General features: G+C 33.8%; 1 protein-coding gene across 2 annotated transcripts in view; it reads right to left on the reverse strand.

The window, feature by feature from the left end:
- Positions 1 to 3,990: 3,990 nt before the first annotated feature.
- Positions 3,991 to 22,718, reverse strand: part of LOC148950926 (calcium release-activated calcium channel protein 1-like) — a 154,610-nt gene continuing 135,882 nt past the window's right edge. For both annotated transcript variants that reach the window (XM_089090070.1, XM_089090069.1), the window contains exons 3-5: positions 16,985 to 17,098; positions 10,460 to 10,656; positions 3,991 to 4,703 (exon numbers count right to left, since the gene is read on the reverse strand). In XM_089090070.1, the coding sequence (XP_088946196.1) occupies positions 4,379 to 4,703; positions 10,460 to 10,656; positions 16,985 to 17,098 (636 nt within the window). In that variant the 3' untranslated portion in view covers positions 3,991 to 4,378. The remainder of the gene's footprint in view (positions 4,704 to 10,459; positions 10,657 to 16,984; positions 17,099 to 22,718) is intronic.

Consider the following 22,718-nt stretch of genomic DNA (forward strand, 5'->3'; position numbering starts at 1 on the left):
GTCTTTTAAGAATTGATTGGCGTGGGGAAGGGCTTGTTGCCCTCCATTGGCTTTTGATTACTAAAACGGGTACTAACCCTTTTCAATGTCTCCAGCACACAACTTTAAACCCTTGCCTTTAGGGCTTTGGGAGGGGAGGGTGTAATCCTCAAAGACATGATTTCCAGATTTTCACCTACGTTGAACAAAACAGCTAACTCAAAATTTTGATTGAATGTTCTTGGGAAAATGGTGGGCGTGGGAGGGGGGTTAGTTGTCTTCCAATTACTTTCTACTATTAAAAAGGACACTAGCCCTTTCAATTTCCAGTCGAATGTGCCCTTTTGAAGTTTCCACGACAACTCCTTAGATACAAAGTGCCTTGGTCTAAGACCAAAAACAAAATAATACATTGTGCCCACATCGCTCTTTACTTAGACACCGCTATTGCACTGTCTATGATTACTATATTAAAGGGTTTTGGCCCTTCTTTCCTTTGATGGGTGAGAAATTAACTGATTAGTTAATTGAATATAATTTGTTTGAAACCTCCAAAGTTCAACATTTTCAAGGATTGAATTTCATGTTGTAGGTCCAGCTCATTTCTATATTAAATGTTTGTATAATTACGAATTATCTGATTCTTGGAGTATTTTAATTTTGACAACTGGTGAATATATCTACTTAAAAAGTATGTATTTTCACCTCCCATATGGGCAACCTAAAGGGTTTTTGGTAAACATGTGTCTTCCCTCCTGAGACTTCTTTTTTGTATATTTGGAAAAAAATTATTATCTATAGTTCCTACCATCGTCAAAATTTCTTTGGGTAGTTTTCTAAAAATATTTTTTTGGTTGACCTCCCACAAAATATTTTGGGGGATTTTCGCTATCTTATCTTACCCTAGCCTGAAGCGTCTTTCCCTTATTTTTTCCACTTTGTAGCCATCTTCATACAATTACTCTACGGATTTGGGCTTTCTTGTTGTGTTTCTTTTCTTTCGTTTTTTTTTGTATTCCAAGACTTTGTGCAACAAAAGAGTAGACTTTTAAAATAACCAAGATAGCTCTATTTATTCCTAAATTTTCTTAAAAGTCTTGTTTATTAAGAAAAAACACTTAAGCAAGAAACACTGTATTTAAAAAAAACACAAATTAACACTTTAAGCGAAAGGAAAGGCAATAAGTACGTTTTCAATCATAGAGAAGAATACTTAATTTGAAGAAACAACGTTTAATATTATAATAACACTCACGTTAATGTTCAAGGACTTCTTTGCGCAAACTTAAAATCCTTCTTACCTTAGTTCACTGGACTTGCTAGAGTCCAGCAACAGTGTCCATGTATGGTAATTTTTGCTTCATTATTGTTAAGCTAAACTGAGATAGATCATTGATTAGGGTAAGATTATAGTGGTTCTTTATTAGTCAACAACCCACAATCAACGCACATTCCCTATATTCATTTCAAGGAAGCTTCGTGGCTCGTCTTAGTACTTTATTAATAATACCTTCAACTACTACTAAAAGCAATTAATTACAGCACAAAGCCAGCTGAGGCCAACAAAGCAGTTTCTTGACAAATTTTGACTCAACGGTTGCTGCCCTTAAGAGAAAATGCCTAGCAACAGGCAGGTTTGAAATTTTTCTCAGAAAGGAATTATGTTAAAGCTTACTAGAAGATTCCAGTGTTGCCAGACACAAAAGTCCCCTAATCCTTTTATCTCTTCCGTTTTGGCACTTTTATAATCTAATCGTAGAATAATTTTTTTCAAATCAGGGATTTTTTCAAAACAAATTTTCAATGGAAAACTGCACCTTCGAAACAGTTTCGCATGGTGTGCTTTTAGCGTATTTTTCCTTTTATTCTGCAGTATCGTTTATCAGACATCTGGTAGCACTGGCGGAGTCATTAAGTATTCTTCATTGGAACGTACGTATCGGAGTTCTGAGGAAATTAGGCACGAATTATTCTTGTCACATTAAAAAAAAATGCCATTAATATTCTGCACTGAAAATATTATGCTTCCAGTAATCTTAAAATCCTTGAATTGAAATGATCTTAACTAATTTGAATTATATTTGGTAACGAATGATTTACTTGGATGAATGTAGAGTCTTTTTAAAATCTTTTAAATGCTCCCATTCTTCATCACTTTTGCCTAAATACTATAATGTTATATCTTATCTTTAACGTTTTTGATGAAATAAGATGCCAAGGTTAAAACTTAAAAAGGACAGACACTTTAATATTTATCAGGAGGAGGACGCCCCTCTGCCCCCATCACTACCCATTTGAATCTTAAGGCTAATATCTAACTGGTGCTTAACTGGAAGAATTTTAGAGTATTTAAAATATAGCCAGTTGGCGATTTAAGATTTAATTTGTTGATTGCCTCTCAAAACGATTGAACTGAAACTTTCATTGGCTAAATTGAATGAAATAAATAAGCACTTCTATCTTTGAGGCACTGTGAAAAATATCAAGATTTTTTTACAAATTGTTCTTGTGCTGGAGAATTTTTCTTGACACATTGGAGGATAAAATAATATCACTTGTTGAGCATTTATGCCAACATCAAGAATCTACAAGGAATACACACCTTATGCTGATAACTTTTTTGGAATACTGTACAAAGTTCTGACAAATTTTTGCTCTTACAAAGAGACGTACGAATAATTCATATTTCTTGTGGGGGAAGGAAGCCTCAAAAAAGGTCTTGGGACCAAAGTCCTGACCCGCCGTGCGTAAGTGTCTGTTCTAAAACAACTCCATTTTTATTTAGTGACCCATCAGTGGGTCGCGATTGCCAGCATTAGTACTGGCAATTCTCAGATTCCGTAGTGACGAGCAGTGAAACTTTTTTGGTCCAATTGAAATGAAAAAAGAAATTTTACATGTGTGACCAATATGAATGAAAGGCTGTTATAATAAGAAACACGACTTAAATATTTTTTTTATTACTTACATAATTACACCAGCAAGTTTTTTTTTTACAAAGTTATTTGAATGGAAAGGATGTATTCGTTTCCGATTTTTCTTCATCACGGTTTCATGTCTCAGGCGAGGGCTTCAGTTCTATAGTCCGGTTACGCAGTAAAAAAGGGACTTACTTTATCAAAATTATAGAACTAAAAAAAGTACATCTTTTTAGTCCTTATAACTTCTATCCTATCTCTAATGGTTATTGAGAAAAATTCAAAATAGTAATATCACAACTGGAAGTGTCTTTTTTGATAGCCTTGGTTAGACAAACTAAAAATAAATATTAACTACCCCCAAACTATTTTTGAAAATTGATGTCAAAAAGTTAAATGACATTCCCTCCCGAATCGTCCCATCTAGATTTATAAAGTGCGTTTTGAAACACTCGAAACTTTTCCTATCGAAATCCAAGCGCACCCTAAGATGAGGGTACTGTCTGAAATTTTCCAAACTATTTTTGAAAATTTACAGTCATATATCACTGCTAAAAAAATAATTTTGACAACTATTTTGGAGAAGAAATGAAAAAGTTTGATTCGTTGAGGTGAATTCTGGCCCATATCAAGACTACTTATCAGCTAGTATAACATTAGAAGCAAGTGAAGAACTCATTGATTAATCAGAAGATCCGTCACTGAAAAATAATTTTAATCGTAAAGAGTCGTCAAAATTCTGGCTCTCAATTGCTGATAACTATCCTTGCCTATTTGATGACACCAAGAAAGTCCTCCTCCTCTTTCCTAACTCATATCTATGTGAGGCTGAATTTTCGGCTATAGTTTACATTAAAACTAAGTAGCGAAATAAATTGTATATATCAAACTCACTGCGATGAAGAGTAACTAAAGTTGAAGTTGATGCTGAAATAGTTGAAATTGATATAGAAAGAGCTAGGCATTTGAAGGAAACTTAATTTTACAACTCTATTTATATATAAGCTACATTAAAATAAGTCAATGAGAAGACTAAGCTATTTTGACAATCTACTTAGCGTGCAATACGTAAAGTCAAAATAAACAGCAGAGAAACAGTAAATAAACGTTTATAAAACAGCGCATCAAAGTAAAATTAAAATTTTTGAGAAAAATAATGGAAACTAAGAAACACGGATAAAGACTGTAGAATTTACAAAAAAAAAATGTATCACGGAAACTGCATTCATGGAGCTTTTTAGTTTTTTGCTATTTTCTTTGAAAGTCTCCTAGTGTAAAGACGAAATTCATCAACACAAAAATTTGAGGTGGTAATAACTGCATGATCTGTGTTCTCCTGGCTAGATCAGTATTTACCCTGTGCATAAGCTTTACAGTATTTTGTAAGTTGTGGAAATTTTTCAGCGATGAATTATAGAAAGTATTTTTTAGTTGATTCTTACACTTTTTATTATTTTCATATAAATCAGTTTCAGCTCCAATTATTGAGGCATGTCAATGATGGAGTATGTTCTTTCTCTGGATGCCCTTCTTCCCTCAATTGTTCCTTTCAATTGCTCGGCTACATTTTCCAGAGAACTCAAATCCCTCTGGGAATTCATTTCCATGTGTTTGTTCAAGTTTTTGTAGAATTTCAAGGCCATGTAACCAAATATTAATAGGGAAGGGAGAACAATTCCAGTCGAAGCGTAAGCAGCATTAATTGAGTACGAATAAAATTGAACCCAACAAAGCAAAACAACTTCAACCATGAACAGAACGATTCCAGTGACAGTAGACAGGACCCAGGCCAGTTGAATGTACGATCTAAATTGAATATACAATTAATGAGGGAATTCAGAGTAAATAACAAACTAGTAAATAATATTTCAAAATGTATTGTAGCTTATTTTTCCCACCTTTAACACCTTTTCTTACCATTTTACAATAGCATTCCCTTCCAGTCCGTATAAAAAATTTCTCTCCATTTCTCCCTCCCTCTCTCTTTCTTTCTTTCTTTCTCTCTCTCTCTATCTCTATCTCTCTCTCTCTATCTCTTTCTCTCTCTCTTTCTATCTACCTCTTCGTTCGACTTTCTTTGCTTCTCTCTCCTTCTTAATATCTCCATCTTTCTCCTTCTATTTTTTAGTATATATTTTCCAGTAATAGACTTCCATTTCAGTTTTAAAGGAACTATTATAGTTGTTTTGTAGACAAATTTGAAATGGACTTGTTTTGGTTGTGGTAAGACTGTAAACCAACTTCAGAAATTAGCATCATAACTTGAAAATTTCTGTTTTACAAACAGAATAACTAAGTTTCTGGAATTAAAAAAAAAATATCTACTGCTTGATGTTTCCAAGTAGGCTAATAATAAATTGTATCTCAACAGTTTTAATCAGTCAAAAAGCTGTTGTCAACAGTCAACAGTCAAGAGAAAGCTCTTGATAAACAGCTTTTGACATTACGGCTAAAGAGACTATTGAGTTGCCTTAACACACAGTCTACTATTTTTGCCGGTTGTGTAATAACTTTTCGGTTACAAAAAAAAAATTCCAAAATTTTCACGAGGTTTTAAAGCCGTGTATTCATGCATATTAAGCTAGAATTTCATGCTTAGACACACTTCTGGCCAGAAAATAGTGTTTAGGCTGCTACAATTCACAAGTAAAATTCCGTGCTTAGTTAAAACTATAATTTTAGATTTAAAATGAATTACAGTCATCATTTCCAACAAGTCAGGACAGCTGAAGCTGGCAAAGATTTCAAAATTGTAATCTGCGTTTGGGCTGCCATTAAGATAATAGATGTTGCCAACTAAACAATATGTTTAAGAAAAAAAAAGCGTTAGGCTACAAGAAAAATAAAAAAATGCGATTTAGGTCAATTGTCAAGGCTTAAGTCAGAAAGAGACGAATTTGACTACCATATCCTTATAAAGAAAGCGCTTTATTGGTGTGACACTGAAAAAATAAATTCATTACCTAAGAATGAATTTTCATCAATTTGGATTATTTTTTTAGGTTTTCAGACAAAAAAAATTCAAAGAAATGGTCAAGTAAGGGAAACTATTTCAGTGGAACACATAGTAGTCTTTATGCTATTTAGATCTTCAACGGTCAGCCGTATAATCAGAAGACATACCTTGCGATTTCAGATGTCTTTGAAACCCTATACCCAAGTCCCTTATTTCAGAAAAAGACTTTGGATTTATTACAAAAAGTTTCTGGGGGAATTACAGTTTATTAAATTGGGTAGCGGTTGACGAGAAGCATGCAAGAGTTGTGTTGGTAGTGGGAGTTTAAAATCTTCGGGAGTAATACGCAGAATTTTTAAATATATATTCAAATTTATCGATATCTTGGCTGGTAAAACACTATTTTGAGCTTAATAAATCAGGCTGTTAATTTTTGGATATCACTCAATAGGTTTTCTGCTCCTTCGCCAGCATGGTTGCTTTTTTGCGCGGAATTTGTGTCTTTAGTAAAGTGTTTAAAGTCTTAGTTTTGCTTTATCTAAAAAACATTACAGTTTACGTATTTGGTAAGTGTCAATAACACCAGTCTAACTCAAATCTCAGGAACAATTTTTATAATCAGAGGCAGTTGGTGTTCAGATACTAACAAAACAGCATATGTTTTTTTCTGTTCCTGAAATCAAAAGACAAGCAATTATATCTCGCTAGTTGTATACAGTCACTAGATTTATTTAAAAGGTGACATATTTTAGACACACTTTGATAACTATTCCCAACTGTTTTTTCACGGCTTTGCATCAAGTTGAAATATCCAAAAAAAATGTTCAGGGGGGGGGGGCTATAAAACTTGGATTATTATGTTTGGGGGAGTAAAAGAAAGAACTAGGGGAGTAAAGGAAAGAAAAGCGTGCGCTACAGTTTTTTTTTTAATCATATTGTTCAACAGGTCCTTTTGTTAGCAGGTATGTAGTAACATTAAGTTCACTTGCAAAGAAATTTTATAGATGCACGTATGCTGCAAAGGCTTGGAAGCTCTATGCTCTGGTATTTAGGCTACAGCTTATGGTTAAATTTCAACTGTTAGGAATGATTATTCAAATTGTTTTACTGAAGGAAAAGTGCATTATAAATCAGTCTGAGTCCCTGAAACAAGACTGTTTTTTACCTATTAATTTGTACTATCCTAACGAATTTTGATTCCATATCTGTCTCTTTCTAAAAATTAAATTAAAAAAACAAGTTTTTTTAACTGAAAGTAAGGAGCGACATTAAAAATTAAAACAAACAGAAATTATTCCGTATATGAAAGGGGCTGTCCCCTCCTCACCTCCTCGCTCTTTACTATAAAGTTTTTTATTGTTTAAAAAAAATAGATTTTTGAGAAAGTAAAAATTAAGCGTAAAGAGCGAGGCGTTGAGGAGGGGACAGCCTCTTTCATATAAGGAATAAGTTATGTTCGTTTTAATTTTTAATGTCGCTCCTTACTTTCAGTTAAAAAAACTTGTTTTTTTTTTTATTTAATGTTTGAACGTTTTTGAATAAATGCAGGTTTTGATCTTGGCTCACAGTACATGAATAATTAAGACAAAATTTTCATATTAATTTACTTTTATTTGGTTAAATGACTTTCTCGAACCTTGTTTCATTTTATTTACGAACGTTCTTGTTAGTAATAAATATACGTAACTTACGAATTAACTTACGTAACGAACTTCTATATTAATATATTTTTAATACGTACATTAGGGGGTTTGCCCCCTAGTCAATACCTTTTTAAGCGAAAGTTTAAATTTTGTTCCAATTCTTTAAAAATGACCGATTAATCACACAGGTCTATAATTATAATAGATATCTCTTATTAAATAACTAAGAAATCTAGGGATTAAAGTGTGAGGTTTTGACTAGGGGGTGAACCCTATCATATATGTAATATTTTATGTTCGTTTAAAGTTTTGATGTTGCTGCTGTTGCAGTTGAAATACTTGTTTTTTATATTTAATTTCTGATCTTTTTTTAAATAATGCTGGGAAGTCCGGCGTCCCCTTCATTGCAATGTCTCTTCCCCCATGAAAACTTCCTTCATGGAAAGATCCTCCTACATAACCCCCGACCCCCCCCCCCACTACCAGGAAAAATCTCCCCTGAAAACGTTGGTACTGTATACTTCCCAATAACCAATACTATAAGTTAACATTGGGTAAAGTTCATAACTTTCAGCCCTCCTCCCGGGAACTTCGGGGGACTAAGTCATCCTAAAAGACATACTTATAATATTTTCGAACATGCTGAAAAAATGGATATCTCAAAATTTTGATCAGGTGACTTTGGGAAAAAAATGAGCGTGGGAGGGGGCCTAGTTGCCCTTCATTTTCTTGGTCACTTAAAAAGGGGAGTAAAACGTTTAATATCCGTTCGAATGAGTCCTCCCGCAATATTCTAGGACCACTGGGTCGATACGATCACCCCTGGGGGAAAAAAATAAATAAACACACACCCGTGATCTTTCTTCAGGCAAAAAATGCAAAATTCCACATTTTTGTAGATAGGAGCTTAAAACCTCTACAGTAGGGTTCTCTGATACGCGGAATATGATGGTGTGATTTTCATTAAGGTTCTATAGCTTTTATGGGGTCGTCCCCCCTTTTTTCGAGAATCAGCCAAATTTTCTCAGGCGCTTAACTTTTGACGGGTAAGATTAACCTTGATGAAACTTGTATATTTGTAATCAGCATTTTTTTCAATTCTTTTGATGTATTATCTATTTGTATCAGACTGCTGTTTTCTAGGGTTTCAATTACCATTGAGCCAGGTCCCAATGACCTACTATATGTAAACATTGCGTAAAGTTCATACCTTTCAGCCCCCCTCCTGGGGGCTTCAAATGATTAGATCACCCCAAAAGACATATTTATAATATTTTCGACCATGTTGAACAAAATGGCTATCTCCAAATTTTGATCGGGTGACTTTGGGAAAAAAATTAGCGTGGGAGGGGGCCTAGTTGCCCTCCATTTTTTCGGTCACTTAAAAAGGGAACTAGAACTTTTAATTTTCGTTCCAATGAGCCCTCCCACGATATTCTAGGACCACTGGGTCGATACGATCACCCCTGGGGAAAAGAAAAAAAAACAAAAAAAAACAAATAAACACGCATCCGTGATCTTTCTTCTGGCAAAAAATGCAAAATTCCACATTTTTCTGAATAGGAGCTTGAAACCTCTACAGTAGGGTTCTCTGATACGCTGAATATGATGGTGTGATTTTCATTAAGGTTCTATAGCTTCTAGGGGGTCTTTCCACCTTTTTTCGAAAATCAGCCAATTTTTCTCAGGCGCCTAGCTGTTGATAGGTAAGATTAAACTCGATGAAACTTATATATTTGAAATCAGAATTAAAATCTGATTCTTTTGATGTATTTATTGGTATCAAAATTCCGTTTTTTAGAGTTTCGGTTACTATTGAGCCGGGTCGCTCCTTACTTACAGTTCGTTCCCACGAACTGTTTGAAAAAGTTTGTATACCATCCCAATCCCCTTACTACTTACTTGGTAATCCAGTGCCCTACCATCTGAGACAAGAATGATCTTTGATTAATCTGAAATAAGCATATGTAAGATATAGTCTTTTATGTTGCACTGTCGTATGTGGAACCACATCTGTGTATGCAATTGAGTTGTTTCTGTTTAAGCAATCCCCCTTTATAGCCTATTTCTAAAAAGAGACTAAACAGTTTTCTAAACCTTTCTGTTCTGGAAATACTACTCAATATTGGCACATTTCGACAGCAGTTCTAGCCCAAAGTTAAGTGAAACCAATCTAAAAAGTAATGACTTCTAAACCGACCTAAGAAGTCTTTGTTGCTAGTGATATTGTATCATCTGGCACAACTCCTATTTATCCAATCGAGTTTATATCTATTCCAGTAACTCTCCTGAAACCCAGCTTTTGGAAGGAGGACAAACCAGTTCTCTACTCCTCTCCTTTCTAAAAATGATAAACAAAAATTTAAACTTTTCAATGACAATGGCACTAGAACTGGGCACTATTACTGCCAATTTACAAAAATAACTCGGAGATTAACCTTCATATGAGTCATTTTTTTCAATTTTCCCATACATAACTTCTATAGGGTGACCCCAGGGAGCGAAGAGGACATATAAGTGCATATCATGCAAAAAAATTGATTGTTCTTGTTTGTCACGTTAGCTGTAAACACCGGTTAAGGGTTTTTGAATATTATAATTCCAATTGAGAAGCTTGAGAGGCTTACGACCCTTTTTCAAAGTTCCCGAAAATTTGTCTTCGCAGTTGTAGATTACGTCTTAGTTCAATTTTGATAAAGAATACTATTTCCAAGTCAGTGATTATTGGGAATTTCTTCTCGGTAAACAATTACCTTATCAACACGTGTTTTAAACTTCTACTACGCATTGACCGGTAATCGTTCTCGAGTAAGTTACAGCTATTACTGCAACCATTATAAAACTTAAGTTCCATGCTACCTCTCAGCTCGACTAAGAAAAAAACAACGCATGAAGAATGGTCAAAGTCACTAATCAAGCTGGTAAAAGAATGCAAGAGCTAACATGTGGCAAAATCAACTCACCGTAGCATTTCGTGTGGAGATTCGTCAACTAAGTCTGCTCGCTTCAATCCAGCAATAGTATCCACGTGCGGTAATATGCAAGTACTTATCATCAGGGCAAGTGTATGCATGACTACAAGGACTGTTGTGCAAGATGCAAAAGCTATATAGAGAGCATCTGGAAGATTATCCTGAAGGTTAATTTCAACCATGGCTACCTAGACAAGGAAATCTTTTTTTTAGTTTGTCTTAGTTCCTTTTCAAGGTCCTAATAGTTTTACTAAAATTTATAGATAAAAGACTAACAACGTGCTAAATAGTCAGTTTAATATTATTTTTGTGTTGAGGAATCAGTTACGAAATGATCTTTTCCTACCATAATATAACCAAAACTTTGCACTTTCTTTGTAATTTTTCACGTTTGGGAAAATTTTGAAATTTATCCTTGCATAAGAATCTCTTTACTTTTGGATGTCAAATAGCATTTTTAAAAGTCTGTTAAGCTAGAAAAAAGAAGAATGAACAAGGTCATCAAAGTGTTAGCTTACACTGTTAGAGATATTCATTCTACGGCTTAAGGTGGAAAAAATGGAGTAGGCCTACAATTTTTTTTTTTTTTTACACTAAAATATTCTCAAAAATTGTAAGAATAACATATTGTGTCCAAAACCACCAAACCGAGATATGACCCAGGATCACATATAAAGGCCAGAATTTTAAGCCAAAAATAAAAATAAATATTTGGCTTTAAGAGGGTTTTTATGGGTCTTTAACTATTCATTCCTGCCTGCTGAGAACAAATATCAGCTTTAAAATTGCTTTGGGATTCAGTTTCATCCAAACTTGTACATCAAAGCCAAATTTTTGGGAAACACTCAAAAATTAACTTTTCCTCGAAGATATCTAAGATTGTCCTTTCTTGTCTCATCTTTCTGCTGAATTATGCAAAATATAGGTAATATCTTCCTTACGGCTCAAATTCACCGTAGCCAAAACTTTTTAGTCAGCCCAAAATTGAGACAGAAGTCCAAAAATGAAATCTTTTTTAGAGTATGAAGCCATGCTAAGAAGACTGACAGAGGTCCAAATACGAAGTGTTGACTGGAATTTATTGAAGATGCTTTATATTGTTGTGATGAAAATTGTCATTAGATGTTTTTTGTTCAAGAACACGTAGGAGCGGAACATTGGTATTACCGACTCTTGATCTCTCGACAAAGGAAGCGTGCAGAAATATACAACTATTTGACGAGAGTCCGGGTGGATACTCTGCGAAAATGACACGATTCATGTCACTATCACTTCCTCCACTTTTACCGTTGATTACATTATGTTTAAAACCAAGAACTTCTCTTAGATTATCGTTGTGAATAAACTTTTCATTGTCGATGGGTGAACTAATGTAGATTTTACCCTCTGCCTTTGAATAATTGAAGTGAAAGGCACCATTTTTACGGATATGAAATTTTTTTGTTGATAGCACGACACAAATCGTTCATAGTCCCAAACTCCTTATATGGTAATGTGGCAAAGGGATATTCAAATGAATCAAATTGCATATTGATCGTTAACGATTGGCCAATCATGGGGTCTAATTTTTCATGTCATGTGTACGATCCTTTCTTAGGACATCATATGGATTTTTAAGAATACAATCTACAAGAGAAACTTCACATCTTCCCTCAAGTTTAACGGCAGGGGAAAGTTTTGTCCAAAAATCGCTCGTTTAATTCAAAGGATCATAAAGAGGATCGAAAACATTGGACATGAATGTTACATAAAAGCCTTGAGACATTACGAACCTTTTCAATAGTTATCCACATAACAAAATCAGTATTGTATCCTTGCCAATAATAAAGCAACTTTCACTTAACCTTATAAGTAAAAGCCTTTAATACCTTTTTAATTAGTTAGATACCAGTATTTCCAACTTTTTTGTAATTCATAAACCGCCAAGAATCTCTTCATCGTTCATATCACGAGGCCGATGCGTTATAGGTTTAGTGTCCAAGACGTTTGATACTTTAAAAAGTTCTGTGGACAATAAGTAATTTCCCTTTTCAAAAATATTTCCTGTGCGACTGATTCGAACAGTATCAGTAACATTAAATTTTTTCTTCCCTGCCTTTTCATTCGAATATTGTGCAAGGAAATGTGTATTGTCACTATGATGAACTTCCTGAGGACTAGCATTGAACAAGGATCGATGAGGTCGATGATTATAAATCAACATAATTTTATCTAAATCATGAATAAATGCAGCCGTATTTCTGAATGTACAATATCTTGAAATTAAAAGTCGAATTGTTCGTATTAAACGTTCAGCCAATGTTGGCTTTATAGGACTATTATTATGATAGAGTATTGTATTATATTTCGATAAAACCTTCTTTAAATATGGATTAACAAATTCACTTCCACGGTCAGTTAGGATTTTTTTTTAGATGAATCTTGTTTAAAGATGGATTCAAGGGCTTTAGGAACTCCATTGCCTCTCTTTGATGTACAATCTGCTAGTAATATATGAAGAGGGTAAAAGGCTTTGGTTTTTCGATAGTGATTACCCCTAGTCCTATGATTTCGATGAGGAGTATAACTGGGCTCCTTTTGTAAATACTCTTTTTCTAGCTTCTTTATAATTCCTGTAACCATAGCAAGTGTAGAGGGAGAACTTAAACTTCCTGGTTCTCAAATATTTTCATAAGAACCTTTCAAAAATTGATCCATTGTGAACGTAATCATCCGCTACCCTTTTGCATACGACCAGGTGAATTAATACCCCTTCGCTTTTGTCTAGCTACCGGTGTCAAATTGCCACTAGGTGTGCTGTCCAAGAAATATTTAAAACCATAATCTTCTACCTTTAATTTGGTTGATGAACTATGTTCCTTTAATTTCTTTAGAATTTGCTTATTTCTAATAAGTTTTATGAAAATCTAACGACTTAAAAAAATTATATAAATGTCCGTCAATGAATTTGACTCTTACGACTAGCAATCAGATCCGACAACGAGTCTATTAAATTGCAAAACTTACCATGGATTATAACTTCATTCTTTTTCTCATCAATTTGTTCATTCTCAGCGAGATACGCCAAAAGTCTTTAACCTTCTTCACGATAGGATTGGGGCAGCATGTCTACAACACTTATTAATGAATATTCTTTTTTTTGTGTTTTCAGAGTTTTAAAACTTTCACCATTTTCAGGAGGTTGATCAATGACATTGACTTTGAGCGGATTTCACGATAAAGTTTATGTTTGTTGACACGACGAAGGGTATTTTGAAGCAAAATTCATTGTTAATAAATTTATCAAGATTATCTTCAAAGTGCTCTTTTGGTGAGAGAGCGAGTTCAATTGGTGTCAGTTTATAGGGTTTAGCCATTTCTAGAGAATAGCGTTTATAAGTCCGGCGATTATCTGTAGTAACAATGATAAGAAATTACCACCCGCTTGAACAAGACGTTTTCTTTTACAATTGCTTTCTTTTTACAAGCTAGAACGCGTATAAATGACCGATGTTGTTTTGTCTGTTGCTTAACACGATCCGACAGTTGAACATTACCTTCCGTTAAATTTAAACAAAGTTCCGGAAAGACATTAATAAATTCCTTGTCAACACCATGCTTGAGTATTGCTTTTCTAAGCCGTGGTTTTGCATTGGCTAACACAGACAATAAATGCTGGTGTACATGTAGCTTCTTCAATGTCATTAATTTAAAAAAACAAAGTTTTTCCGAGGGAAGTAAAGAGCGAAGTTGAAACTTAAAACGGACAAAAATTATTACTTCACAGCCAATTTAATATATGTTAATATAACTAGTATAAATAAACCAACTAATTATGTTTCCCAATGCTTTTAGGATTACTACAAAACTAGCATTTTACTGAAAACACAAAATAATATAGGACTATAGTACAGTAAAAGCAAACCAATTAAGGATGCTTTTTATAGAATGAAAATATTATTAATGGATTTTAGGATCAATTCCTTTTAAGACAAAGCAATAATCCATTTTATGATTTTCTTTATTATTTTACGTTTAATTGGGTATCACTTCAGCCTAAGAATTCAGTTGAACAACTGACTCTCGTTTCGGTTCTGAAAAAAGAATATAATGATTAGTTTGTACACAAGCTTAAATTCGGACTATCTTAAGAGAATCATAACAGTAGACAATCCTTAAAATTTGCGGCTTAATCGAAAATTCGTTCTTGCATAGAGGGAAAATTCGGCTTGAAGGATCTCAGATTGCGCCTTATTTAGTCTCCATTTTGGGGATAACTGAGGCACACTCATTGAAAGCTAATACTTTGTATTACCCACTATTGGTATTATATCTGGTGAGAGCAAAATGCGGCTTGATAAATGAATCCAATGTTTCTGTATGTTGTTCAATTACTTCGCGGTTATTAAAAAATATTTAGGTTTACGCTAATGTTTTTAAGATAGTTTTTACTGTATACTAAAAGTTACTAATATCGAAACTGGTGTAAGACTATGAAAAGCTTTATAGATGCGTTTCGTGTTGTCAGGATACATACTCATTTTGACTCTTAAATCAATAATCCTGTTTTTTATACTTGACTTGTGTTTTCACTAAAGCGCTAGTTTTGTATAATCCTAAAAGCATAGGGAAATATAATTAGTTGGTTTATTTATACTAGTTATATTAACATATATTAAATTGGCTGTGAAGTAATAATTTTTGTCCGTTTTAAGTTTCAACTTCGCTCTTTACTTCCCTCGGAAAAACTTTGTTTTTTTAAATTAATGACATTGAAGAAGCTACATGAACACCAGCATTCATTGTCTGTGTTAGCCAATGCAAAACCGTGATGGCAATGCGAAACCGTGATAGTTTCGTGATGGGACCGGACCGTGAATAATTGTAACATATCCTGCGACCATTCTTCAATTGATTCAGCTGAATCGTCAATAATCAACCACGAGTTTGGCGCAATATTAGTAAACACGTTAAGTCCTTTTATGAATTTGATACTTGAATCAATATTCTTGTTTTATCATAAAATTCTCGCCATATACTCGAGATATACTCGCCATATACTCTAGTACATAGACTTTGTCCGATATGGTGGACATGGTATTTTTGTCGACTCGAACTGTATAGAAGATAATTTAGTTTCAAGAGCGAGTTGCATGGCCATTCGCTCTTTAAAATATAAAAACTATACATTTCGAGTCGAGAAAAATGCCATGTCCACCATATCGGACAAAGTCTATATACCGGAGGGTAGTGTGAAAGTACTACCACATGGCCATTATCTTACTTCAGATCGAGTTGAATTTGCAACTTATAGGAAGTAACTCGGTCTGGAGAAAGCTCTGTATTTGTGGGAGGGGGAGGGGGGCCATCTTTGGGGGGAGGAGGGCCGTCTTTTCCGTCCCCAGCTTGGCACTGTCTTTTTTTCAAGTCATTTATATATATTTATATTTTTTCGTTGCGCAAAGCGGTAACATTAAAGTGTTTTTATTACATATTACACCGCCACCGCGGGTGTCAGCTCGGCCGCCGTTATCGCTGGCCACCACGGGTGCTGGCATGGCCGCCGTGCCCTCGATGTCTATTTAAATATTTATTGTAAATATATATTTTATGTTGTAAATTAAAGAAACCATGTATATTCTATTTCCTCTTGAATATTTTTTCAACACGTTGAGGTTAGGTTTAGTTAATTGCATTTTGGCATTGGAAGAGTATGTATCAATTTAAAACACTATTCAGATCCTTTCTTTGCCGACCGTCCATGTCCGGGAAAACAACACTTTTAACGTTAATAATTCAGAATCGTGATAAAATGTTTTTAGAGAATCCAAAAAATATCTATTATTGCTATAGTATATGGCAAGAATCTTATGCTAAAATAAAGAACATTGATCCAAGCATAAAATTCATACAAGGACTTGACGTGAGGTTTTTTATGTACCCCCCCCCCCCCAAAAAAAAAAATTGAGTAGAAACCCCTCCGAAAAAAAATTCTGGGTGCGGTCTTGGTAAACTGATTAGTTTTCCCCACCAAAGTACCAAGCGGTTTTGGGGCTAGGAATTTTTCTAGTTTCCCTGTGGTACTGGTCGTTTTTGTCTGTTGTCAAGCAAAAATGAGAAAATAATTTTGAAAGTCCAAAACCTGTTAATTGAAAGCCATCCTAAATCATTAGATTCGGCGGTTCTTGATTAGAACAACCAGTTTTTCTGCAACACGAGTCATGCTTTGTACAAAGCAAATGATTCTGTAGCTTCTAAGTCAGAGGTATCTGATGACATTTTTTGTTTTTTGCCAACTTGTTTAGCCATAGAAAGCGCAGACAGGTGTATGTTGCAGGTACAAGGAAAATCTTGAACATATCGATTGAACACTTTTCCTGTCGCACCAATCAGTTTTTCTCTTTAGGTTTCCCATTGCTTGTAAACCAATTTTTTGCATACTTTTTGAAGGCCAATAACATCTTAACTTGATGATTTTAATTTTACTTTAAAAAATAAGTTTCAAAAAAATTTTTATACAATATTATAGCAGCTTACCATTGCAAAACCAGCAAGCAGTGCAGATATGTTGCTAACCGCTTTGAGTTGAGCTCTGCTCGTATGTAACTTCTTCCATGACTGGAATGATGGACTGTAGAAACTGCCTCTTGACTAAAAGAAGTATCTGTTGTCATTACCAAAATAAGAAAAAAAGAAAAGAAAAAAAAATGATACTACTGGCAACATAAAAATACAACATGTCTCCATCTGACAATAAAATTAAATAAATAAAACTTGCTAAGCCTTATGGAATTCTAGTTGTCCTTCTCTAGTCCTTTTCTGGGTGTTCATGTAATTGTACCCCCGTTTAACACAACTTCGTTCAACTAAATCCATTTAACTCAAACCTTTTTCAACTCATACCTTGTTACCTCAGCCCTGTTGGACCCAATCTCTATTCAAGATATTGTTAAAAATGACTTTAAAATCTGGATAAAAATGGAGGAATAAAGTTGTTATTGAAAGAAGATTAATAGGAACAAGCTGCAAAAATAAAGTTTTAGTGGGGAGTTTGGTCCAGTTTTCACCACTTTTGCAAGTTCTTGCTTTGTTAAGTTCCGTAGATATGTAACCCGTATATCAGTATACAATATCAAGTGCCTGGCATTTTTTGTGCTGTCGACACCGGAATTGAGGATTTGCATCAAAGCCGAAGGTTCGATTACAGCCTAATAGAGGCAAAACTATATTATTTGTTTGTCTCTGCGAGTAGATGGGAATGTTATCAGTTTCTTCCGAGTGCGCTTGTTTGCTTGTGCTATATTTATATTTTTATATTATATTATAAATATATTATATAAATATATTATAATATATTATATATATTATATTTTTAAATTTTTAGCTTGTTTGCTGTGCATTATATTTGTGCTTGTGCTCATTATATTATTGTTAAATCTTTACTTCTTTATTTTCTTTACCGGACTCCGCTTAGAGTCTTTGTGCAGAAAACAAAATGTGTAAACTCACATCTGTGATTTTGCAGATCACAGATGTCAAAATAAACATATATGTGCGAAAAACGCTTAGTTCCACTTTTTTTATACAGAAGCTGGAAAATCCCGACAGCAGCGTTATCTGAAATGCTGAAATTAATTATGTGATTTTCGTCAAGATCACTTGATTTTTTTCCTTTTTTCAAAAATTAGGTAATTTTTCTCAGGTTTGTAGCTTTCAACGGGTAGCATTAAACTTAGTGAATTTTATATATTTGGAATTGGATAAATAGTCTTGAAACTATCGATACTTTGGATGTACATATATTAGCTTTCGTCTGAAAGTCGGTTCTACCATTGTCTGAAATACCGTCATGTCGTTCGTTAATGCCACTATAAAACTGATTTTAGCAGCAATATGAATTTGTCGCATTCAGTTTTGAAATGCCGTTGCGTCCATGATAGGATTAATGTCCTATCGGAAACAAACAAAATATTTAGAAGTAAATCATGGTTGCAGCAGTAGCTGCAACCTAATAAAGGACAAACAAGACCCATAATAACCAAAATAAAACCGAAAAACCCTTAAAAATGTGTATGATTGAAACAAAAAGTACGGCATTGGAATTGCTTTGGCCGAAAACCTTATAGAGGAGACTTAATCCCTAGGCCTGAACAACAAGCAAAATCCCTTGACCTGAAAATAAGGAAAATCTCTTTTTTGCATTAGACACATTGATATTAGATATTTGCATTAGAAACATTTTTTTTCCTCCGCTGCTAGCGGAACACTGGAACATCATAGAGAGCTGTTTAATGGCTCATTTTCAAGAAAATTGCTACATCTAGTGCCTTTTGTAATTAAAAAAGGCAATATTTAAAATAAAATTATTGGCAAAAAACTGCATATTCGCATACAAGATGATGAATGATGTCATAATCGTTGGTTCCAAATGGCGTTAAAACTAAAAACTATATGATGACGTTATTTATAATGACGTCAGCATGCTTTTTTGTGAAGAACGAACTCTAGCTTATAGTAAGCAAAATATTAAAATGAAATGGAAATTCCAAAACAACTGAATCACCATATACACGATTGCACGATGATGCAACACCTGTACCTTTTAACAAGATATTATAACTCAAATATCCTTTGAAAAGTTCCTTCCCTGAGGTATTATGTCATATGTGGATGACTCCATTACCTGATTCCCTGCTGTTCGTTCTTCACTTCTCCAACTAAAAAAAATCAAAAGACTTTTTCCTGTATGTAATATATATTATAAACAAAGGAGCTACACGCCCTACACACCACTCGACACACATCATTCCATTGTACAGACAGAGACATCCAAAGATTATACAAAGAGTACTACAAAGACATACTCTACACAGACAAAGATTGTCTTCAGTAAGATGGGCGCTGTCATCCCCCTGAATATATGCTTAACCCAACAGTCCTTGTAAAATTTTGTTTAGATTAAAATGATTTAACCCAGGAATGCATGCATCATAGTTTTGTAAAGAGTGTTCCAATATAATAGTTTTTTTTGGAATTTTTCTTTTGTAAAATTTGCATCTTTTTATTTATCATCAAATGCAAAAAAATTCTTAATATTGAGGATTCCAAAAAAATTATAGACAAAATAGCCAGACTCCCTTTGGTTTATGTTTTACTAGATTCTAAAAAATAAAAAGTCGAAGGCTTTTTCATGAGTGGAATATATAATTTAAAAATTATGTTCAAGCATAAAAATAGGAAGAATTAGTGATGATGAAAGTGAAGAGATCTTAGAAATTCTCGACAAAGCTCAAGTCCCCTAAGTTTGATAAGATAAGATTTATTTTTAAAAATCTGGCAAAGGAACAGCTAGAATCACTTGATCGATCTCAGGACGATCTCAAGTCATCTCAGGACATCGGCAAGCCAACGCAGTCTTCTCTCACGGAAAATTAAGCAAGAAAAACGGGTTTTAGTTTTGATAAAGCAGTGAATAAATAAATTATTCACTTAATTAAACAAACACACTCCGAATATTTTATTCCGAATAATTTATATATTCCGAATAATTTATACATTGTGAGGAGACTAGTGTATCATTACAGACATTCGATTTTGTTCAAACGCCAGGGCATGGAAGTGTTATTTAATATATTTCCATTTATATACTGTGAGGAGACGAGTGTATCATTATAGACATTCAATTTTGTTTATAAGACAGTGCATGGAAGCGTTATTTAATATATTTCCATTTATACATTGTGAGGAGACGAGTGTATCATTATAGACATTCGATTTAGTTTATATGCCAGTGCATGGAATTGTTATTTAATATGTGAGTTTTGATTCCTACTTCTTATTTATTTATATTTCTTTTCTTTTGTTTTTTCTTTCTTTTCGTGTGTTTACTATGTTGTATTTCGATGTAAGTTAAGTTTAAAAAAAGCACATTTTTGTTTCATTTCCTCCCCTTTTTTCCGTTGAGAAAGGCTCCCGGACGTGGGGCCGAAATATTCAGAGTGTGTTTGTTTAATCAAGTGTTCATTTTGTTTTATTTATTCACTGCTTTATCAAAATTAAAACCCGTTTTTCTTGCTTAATTTTAGTAAATAGAAAAGCAATGTGGTCTGAGAAATTATTTGCAGTCTTCTCTGTTTGAGAAAATTGTTACAAAGGAAATCTTGCCACAGTGGAATCTTTTTTCTGCCACTCTGCGCCACAAAACATCAAATTTGACCAAAAGAGGGTCAAAACACCAGGAATTGCAAAGCCCATGATACCTAATTGGTTTTTCATGGTCTGAAGTTCAAAACAGGGGATTTATAGGGATCAGCTTGACTAACCACAATAAATTGGCTTTTTGTGCTATTTTATACTCAGAAACATTGTGCAACGGTCTAACACCCGAAACAGGAGGTTTTGAGTTTCCCGTCTTGACAAAGTGATATTTTAAGCTATTGTATGCCACAAAACATCAAATATTTGCCTTTTGAAGGCAATAGAAAAGTATACATTGCCTTTGGGAAAGTTTAAGTGTTCTAGTAATCTAGTAATTCTAGTAATTCTAGAAAGGAATAAACCACGGCCCATAGTAATCAAAAATTGAACAAAGGCTTTTAAAAAACTGGTGAGAAAAAATTTTCATGTGTAGCTGATTAAGAAAGATAACTTTTATCTGAATTAGTCTTAATAGTAAAATGCTGTTTTGAAAATAAATTTATGAAAGTTTAGAAAAATAGCCTAGGATCAAAGAAAATCATTTATTAAAGGGTCAATTTACATCATAAAACATAAAAGACCTCGAAAAAATGTGACCAATTTCTTTTCATTTCATAAATAGAATTTATCCAAGAGAATGCTGTGAAATGACGTATAATGTATCTTCTTTGAATATATTTTGGTTTAATGTATCTGACCTTTTCCATATGAGCGCAAGAAATTAGAAATATGAGAACAAATGTATGGGAAAAATTACAGGAAAGTGGAGAGATACTTTAGAAAATGTTAAATAATCCGCTAGCATATATCACATAAATTATGAAATTAATAGACCACGAAAATTTGGCATATCATTCCCATGCTAAAAGCATCTGCACTTATTTAGATAAAATGTCAACTTTTGGGTAAAATAATATCCGTCAGATAAGATATAGCAAAATTTGCTTCACAAACAAAAGGTAAAAAGTGAATGCGTAAACATAATTCTAATTTCTTTGAATCCCGTATAACAGTTAAAATTAAAAAAAAATGGAGTTCTTATCATTGTTTTTACGGGATGTTTCAGTACGCCACTCGGAAAAAAAGTAGATAGGAATTTGCCCAGCCCCAGAAAACAAGACCAGGAGTTACTGTTTGATCTGTTCGCACTTCCTCTCAAAACATTGTTGCAGGAATTCTCCGATTCTCTTTTGTTTAAATCTGAACGCTTCTTTCTACTAACCCTGTTCACAAAATAGTGCTGGCTATTGTCTACTAGGCGTGCATAAGAGAATTTTCCGACCATTACTATATTTAAGGGGCCTTTTTTTAAGATAATATTAATAATTTCCCTTGGACTTGGTCTGGTACCGAGACCAATAATACATAATTCCTTTTAACCTCGTGCAATCGAGAACGTGCTCACTATTCACGTATCAGTACATCTGAAGTACCTTTAAGGAGAGATACTTATTTTTTTGGGGGGGGGATTTAAGTCAAGACCATGGATTCAACTACCAAGTTAGACCCTAGTCAGATTGACATAACTCATTATTTGAAAAGAGCAAGTAAATTAATTCATTTCTTTTATTTTTCTATTCAATTTATTAGTTTATCCATCTTACCCTCCTATGATAACCACCTAGACCCGTTAAAAAAACGACAAAAAAGAATTAAAAGTAAGAAAATTAAAAAATGAATCGTATAGGATATTCAAAATCATGTACTCTAGCTGTATTTTGGAATATTGATAGAATTTTCCTGATTCCCTCCTTGTCTTTATTATTTTTATTTTTCTTACTTTTTCTCTGGCTGATCAATTTCACAAGGGGGAAATTTTCCTTATAAAAACTGTTGGGGGGGGGGGGTATTTTACGGGGAGTATTTTCCACGATGAAGGAGCTTTTCAGAGAAAATTTTCAACGGGGGATTTTTTTCAACAGTTGGAGATTTTTGTTGGAGGAAGGATTGTCTGAGGAGGGAATTAGCTGGACACAGTTTATAGCGCCCATTATTCATATACTAGTTTGTTTAGTATATGGTAGTTTGTTTTATCGTTTATCGCTTTCGTTTATCGATGCTGTTGAAGGCAAAA

This window comes from Artemia sp. Qi Xiang Cuo, chromosome 6 (assembly GCF_049724085.1).
Source record: "Artemia sp. Qi Xiang Cuo chromosome 6, ASM4972408v1, whole genome shotgun sequence".
Classification (NCBI taxonomy): Eukaryota; Metazoa; Arthropoda; class Branchiopoda; order Anostraca; family Artemiidae; genus Artemia; species Artemia sp. Qi Xiang Cuo.